The sequence below is a fragment of the Marmota marmota genome, unplaced genomic scaffold (assembly GCF_001458135.2).
Source record: "Marmota marmota marmota unplaced genomic scaffold, marMar, whole genome shotgun sequence".
In the NCBI taxonomy this organism is placed as follows: domain Eukaryota; kingdom Metazoa; phylum Chordata; class Mammalia; order Rodentia; family Sciuridae; genus Marmota; species Marmota marmota.
In genome coordinates, this window is record NW_025999942.1 from 10,380,733 (window position 1) to 10,387,282 (window position 6,550).

At 30.9% G+C, this 6,550-nt stretch overlaps 1 protein-coding gene across 8 annotated transcripts in view; it reads left to right on the top strand.

The window, feature by feature from the left end:
• Positions 1–6,550, top strand: part of LOC107153225 (tudor domain-containing protein 3) — a 105,383-nt gene that overhangs the window by 76,380 nt on the left and 22,453 nt on the right. Inside the window, exon 12 of one of the 8 annotated variants that reach the window (XM_015498743.2) lies at positions 4,965–5,051. The exons of 6 other annotated variants lie outside the window; for them this stretch is intronic. In XM_015498743.2, the coding sequence (XP_015354229.1) occupies positions 4,965–5,045 (81 nt within the window). In that variant the 3' untranslated portion in view covers positions 5,046–5,051. Of the gene's footprint in view, positions 1–4,964; positions 5,053–6,550 lie in introns of those variants that run through there. One more of the 8 variants, XM_048801327.1, reaches the window with a different exon arrangement.

The following is a 6,550-nucleotide window of genomic DNA, read 5'->3' on the forward strand; positions in this document are numbered from 1 at the left end:
ATATATATATATATATATATATATATATATATATATATATATATATATATACATATATATTTTTACATATATACACACATATATACACATACATGTATATATAAATATATACACACAAACACACACACACACACATATATATATATATATATATATATGTATGTATGTATGTATATATATAATTTTTTTTTCTCTTTCTGAAGGCAAAGTAACTCCCACAGTAAAGTAACATATCAGGGTATTACCTAAGACATTTTTCTTTTTAGTTAATGATATTCTTGAGGTTTCTAACTTTAAAGTTTGTAAAGAAAGTTAATCTTCAAATTACTTAAATATTAGTCATTTTCTCTGTCAGGTTAGCATAATTATTTGAAAAATATATAGCATTCTTTTGTTATACACATGAATTATAATAGTATGAGATGATACATTAATCTTTTATCATCTGAGTCTCCCTTTTATTAATGGCATGGACTTGTGAATATGTTGTGTTGGTTAATTAAGAAGTAAATTCATGATGCTTTACCTTTATACTGACTATTATATAATTTTAATTTTTTTCCTTTGAAGTAATCTGAATGGGGGCTTTCATGGGTGAGAGCCACCGCTAAAGGGGGTTGGAATTGTCAGGTGCAGTTATTTTCTCCTCATACTTTTTTGATTCAGTAGACTCAGGGTTGTTCACTTCTAAATACAAATTTTGTCTTTTCATTTATTTAACTTAAAGGGAATTTTAAAACTATATTTTTCAACTCCTTTGAATTTTACCATTTCTAGATGTAGGACTTGCTAATATGCTCATTGCACAGGGAAAAAGTAATGAAATCAATGCTTTATAAGGATATTTTGTTTTATTTCTATGTTCCCAAAGATGTCAGCCTTACATTTGTAAATCTTAAAAGGCATCCTTCTTGAATTAAAGAAAAAATGAAATTCTGTTTTAGTTTCCGGTAAATTTCTGAGCCTTTTTCATCTGCATCTAGAATACCAGTAAAACAATGTTGATTATTGAACTACAGATCATTTCCTTTCAGTGGGATCTCCCTCAGTGTGGTTCTGTGTCTTCTAAAGTCAGTGATGGTGTACCTCAACGATTTGGACTAAAAGTTGACTTATGATGCATATTTGATTGCATACCATAATGAGTTATCAGTTACCCATTCTCTTTTTAATCTTACACAGTCATCTGTGTATCTCTATTTAATGCTCTTTCTCTGTATACTTAACTTTTTTCTCTATATACTTAACTTTTATCATCTTGTTTATTAGTCATTTCCCTTAGTTTTTATTCTGTTTCTTAAACATTGTATCCTTTTTAAAATTTTTTTTTAACTTTAAGTCATTTTTTGAGGGATATATTTTTCTTCTCACCTCATCCATATAGTTTTCTAAAGTATGTTCTAAGAACATGAGTTCTGTTTTATACTTAAACAGATTTGGAAAATGCTGTGTTAAGTAAGTCCTTTTTGATTACAGGACTTATTTGAGTCACTAACAAGTTAATAAATATCTTAAATCTCCATAGGACAGGTAATATAGAGTGCTTCAAAGCCTTATTTGCTCATGCAACCCCACCCTACCCTTCACATTAGAACTTGTTATAGAAAATCTGTGTGAGGTACCTGGAAAACATGTTAACTATTTTCTTAACTTGATGGTTTTTAAATCTCCCATCTAAAAAATGAGAAAGATTTATCCTTAAAATTTATTGTTATACATTTTCCAAACCTCTTATAATGTATATTTTTGTAGTTGTAGATGGACAGAATGCCTATATTTTATTTGTTAATTTTTATGTGGTGCTAAGGATTGAATCCAGTGCCTCATGCATGCTAGGCAAGTGCTTTGCCACTGAGCTACAGCCCCTATAATGTATTTTTGTTTTAAATGAAGACTAAATGTATACAGAACAACTTCTCCTCAAATGAAGACTAAATGTATACAGAACAACTTCTCCTCAAACAACAAATATTTCAAGATTTTCTATGACTAGGGGGCAAAATATTTTTCTGAAATTTTATGCCCTTTTAAATCTTTCTGCTGTTACAGTAGGATTTAATTTCATAAAATATTTTATTGTACATGTAATTATACACAATTCACTATCTTTTGTATAACATTCAGAAATTGCCATTTGTGAAAACGCCTTTTGTAGCTTTCATAATATTATTGTCTTTTCCTATAATTCTCACCTAATAACCCACAATTTGTTTATATTTTCTATCAGTACGGTATTTCATCATTTTTTTGGATTTTTTTCTTTGGAGTTTTTCACCTAGTCTAAGGTGAAATATAAAGCCCTCTCCCCCAATCTCCTGTTTTTCATTAAACTGGCATTGACTATTAAGTAAAAAAAAAAAGTGTCCAAGTAAGTTAATTCCACTGGGTGTGTGGATATTCTTAAATGGAGAAGAGGACTTATAAAGACCAATGTATTTGCTTTGTACTAACATTTGTATTATTCTTTTAATAATGCACCAGTGAATTGTCTTAGGCCTTTATATATTATTGTTTTATGTATTTAAAAGCTTGTTATTCAAAGCCTCCTGGGAAACTAATTCTTCTAACTGCTCTAGGTCTCCTGTTTTTATTTTCTTGATTTCATTTGTTAAATCAGATGAACTGATAATCTTGGATCTGATGCCAGAGCTCACTTGAGAGATCTGGAAGAAAAAATATCCTTATTCAAGTTATATCCTCTTTTAGGCACTTATTTATAAGTGAAGGAAGAATTTACTGTTGCATATTAACTGTAGGAATGCTAAGGAATTATATGAATAATAAGTAGATGTATACCATAAGTTGATGGCGTCGGAATTTTAAGTTAGTCCATGAACTACTGTTGTTAGCTGAAACAGTGGAAGGAGGGCAGCAATTATTTAATTATTTATTGAATAATTAGTGTAGTCCTGGTGATCACCTTGATTATATTAAAAAATGACAAGCCTGGTTAATTTTTCTTTTCTTTTTTTTTTTTAAATCAAATATTCCTTAATTTCTTTTTGTACCAAAAAGTCTTTGGAAAACAGATCGCCCTGTGTATGTGCAAAAGACTAAAAAGATATAAGAGAAGTAGAAGATGCATTTCCTTTCCTCCAGAAACCTCTTAGTAAATATTGATAAGGCTGCCATCAGACTGAAATGGTGCCATCTTTGAATCATTGCTGTCTTTGTTCCTGGTTACAGTTTTTTTTATGTATGTTGAGTCCCTGGAATACCATGAAGAAATTAATTTTGGAAGCCTGACACTGGCTTCCAAAACTCTATTAAAAACTTTAACACACCTTTATTGGCATTTTTTGTCATGTTAAATAAATATGCTTGCTTCTCTCACATTGTGTAATTAGGAAATTAGGGTCAACTCTCTTGATCAAGATTAACAAACAGCTTATTATACAAAGCAAGATATTAGAAATCACTTTTAATTCTGGTTCAAATTCTAAAATGTATGTACCTGTAATTTTTTAAGTGTTGGTAATTATTTTTTATAACATTAAGTGGATAATTTAGTATAACACAATGAGCATTTTATCATGAAAAGACATGAATAAGGTTTACAATAACATGGACAAAGTATACTAATGTACTTTTTTTTCATAAGGTAACCAGATGGTGTGAATCTTCATATATCAAGAAATCCTGAAATTGGTTGTCTGTACCCAAAAGAATATTAGACTTGATCAGATTTTTTAAAATATGAAACTGAAATCTTAAAGGGAAAGAGAGAGAGAATTAATTCTTACTTTAAATTTCTTAGGTCTTTTAGGTTACCCTTTATTTCCTTTTCTTTACTCCACATCTCTACCTCTCACTCCTTATCCAGACTCTTCCTCCTCATCTTCTTCATTTATTTTATTTTGGTTTGTGAATGTTTGCCACCTTATTTATCTTAAAGGTGTCAGATTACTTTTAAATATTGGGTTGGATATATTACAATCTAGATAGGACTGATGCTTAAGTGAAGAACAGTTGGAGTATCTTTCAAAGTTCACAAATACCTTGATATTCCTGGTTGATTTGTATTCCCTAACTTGTATAACTGCTAACTTTACACTTGACCCTACTGATAGTTGTTCTCAGAAATGGAAAAATAGAGGCTGAAGTACATTGGGACTTCTTATAAAAACATCTACAATTGATTAATTGATCATAGTTCATTTGAATTGTATTCTTAGAAAATTAGTAAAGGAAATAAATTTCTTCATTGTCTGTATTTAAAACTCATTAAAGTTTAAATAGGATGAGAAATTAAAACATATAATTCCTTTAAGAAAAATTAAGAAATCTGTAGACTAAAAACTAGAGAGTCTAAATTTTGTTATAGAAAATTAAGAAAGTCTACATTAAAAGTATTCTAGTCATAATTTTGAAAAAAAATATAAGATTTATATCTCTAGAAGATGATGCATATACATTGCTAATTGTTGAAAATACTCAAAGTTGGTTATGAAAAGACAACTGTGAATTTTTTTCCATTTGAATGATTATAAATGCCTTACTGACAATAACCATTCAGGGAAGATGATTAAGATAGGTAAAAATGTAGCCACAGAGAAGATTAAAAGTTGTTGGTGTCTGGTTCTTCAGCACTTTTCAAAATAATTTTTATAATATTGCAATTAAAAAGTTTAACTGAAAATGTCAAACAAAAATCATAACTTCTTTAAAGAATAATTATTAAATATTTTTACTTTCTGAAAAGAGGATTACTATACTTTGATATTCTAATCAATTGCACATAAATGGCAAAGTATAGCCAAAAATAATTTCTAATGTCATTTACATTTATTGCCATACATGAACCCAAGGCTGAGAAATATTTTCAGATTCTTGTGTGCTTTATCCTGAAAGAATTTGGTGAAAAGGGTCACTGAGAGAATTAAATGTTTTTTGCTCTTCCTTGGGGAGAGGGCAAGGCTGGTTTTGGGCAAATTACTTCCACCTCCCTTTTTGCCCTGCTTCAGCTCCAGGGGAGCTGGAGATGCACAGGAGGAATCAGAAGACCTGGGTTCGAGTCCCGGCTCTGCTACTTACTACCTATGTGACTTTGGGTAAGTTCCTTAACATCTCTGGGTCTCAGTAGCAGTACAGGTTCTTGTGAGGATTAAGTAATACAATCGAGGTAAATGTGATTTGTAACCTCTCAACATCTACAAAAACATAAATTTTTATTATAGGCTTGGCCTCCTCCCCTTTTCTTCTGTAGTCTAGTGTTCTCAGCTTTGCATTTGTATAGCACCCCAGGCTGATTGTACTCCTTTTGCTTCTCCTTATATTCTCTACATATGAGAACTGTTATTTTTATCCTCTGCATGCTTCAGAGTTCTGTACTCTTAAGAATTTAAAACCAGATTGATTAATCTTCACTATAGTGTGTAGACTACTATTATCCCTTCTTACCCTTCCTACTCTATTACCCTTCTTTAATCTTCCCAGAATTCTGTGCTTAGAAACATCAATGAATGCATTTCTAATTTATGAAAATTCAGTGTTGGGAAAAAAAAATTTGGCACAGGGAAGTTCTTAAAGTCCTGTTTCCTAGCTTGCTCCTGTTGTTTGTTAGTAAGGTTAACTGGGAAACTAGAATCTAAATGTGCCTCTAGTTCTTTCATCTTCTCTGTGGGAAAGGAGATGGAAATAGTTCCAAATTTAAAGTTCTCTCTGAGGTCTCACTGGAAATCTAGATTCTTAACTTGAGGAATAATTGTAGAAGAAATAAGGGGCTTGATGGCTATTTCTTTGGTCAGTTGAATAACATCTGATATGCCTGTTCTCAGTAAAATAAATGCTGGCCCACCTTCAGCCAAACTTAATTTACAGTGCTGTCTTTAGAAAGCACTCAATTTATGGAGGGTGCATGTTGCTGAGGTAAAAGTAGAATTTGCCTTCTGGATCACATCTGACTTCAAATCAGGGAATCCTTATGAGGACTAAGAGCTTGGTCAATCCTCTCCCCACCCCCATCTAAGAATGCTTAGTTTAGCTATCTGTAAATAATCGTGATAACAGCCACTTACAGGAACTGCTTGCCATATTAATGCCTAATTACTGTGTGGCACAATAACAGTTACTCGTGTCATGATTAACTTTATTAAGGCTTTTATTTTTTTTTAGCCTCAAACCATTGACTTATGCTCAATATGGTTTCTTGCTGAAGTAGCAGTGTCATCTTTTTTGACTAAAAATTAAAGAGAAATACTGACTTCTGGAAGTAATAAACTACAAATTGAAACAATTAGTATAGTTTTAAGATTATTAATTAATGGGGGGAAAGTAAATGATAACACTCATGCTGGCAGGGATGCAGTAATATGGGTACTCTTATACATTGCTAATAGCAGTGCGAATTGATATGATTCTTTTGATTTTTTTTCTTTTCTCCCAAGACTTAAAAGTGTTCATAAATTTGAATCCAGTATTTCTACTGTTGTTAATGTCTCCCCCTGAAGTATAGAAAAAGAAAAAGAGCTAATTACTGGGAGATTATTATTACAACATTTTCATAATAGCAAAAAAAAAAAAAAAAAAAAAAAAAAAGAATAGATATCAG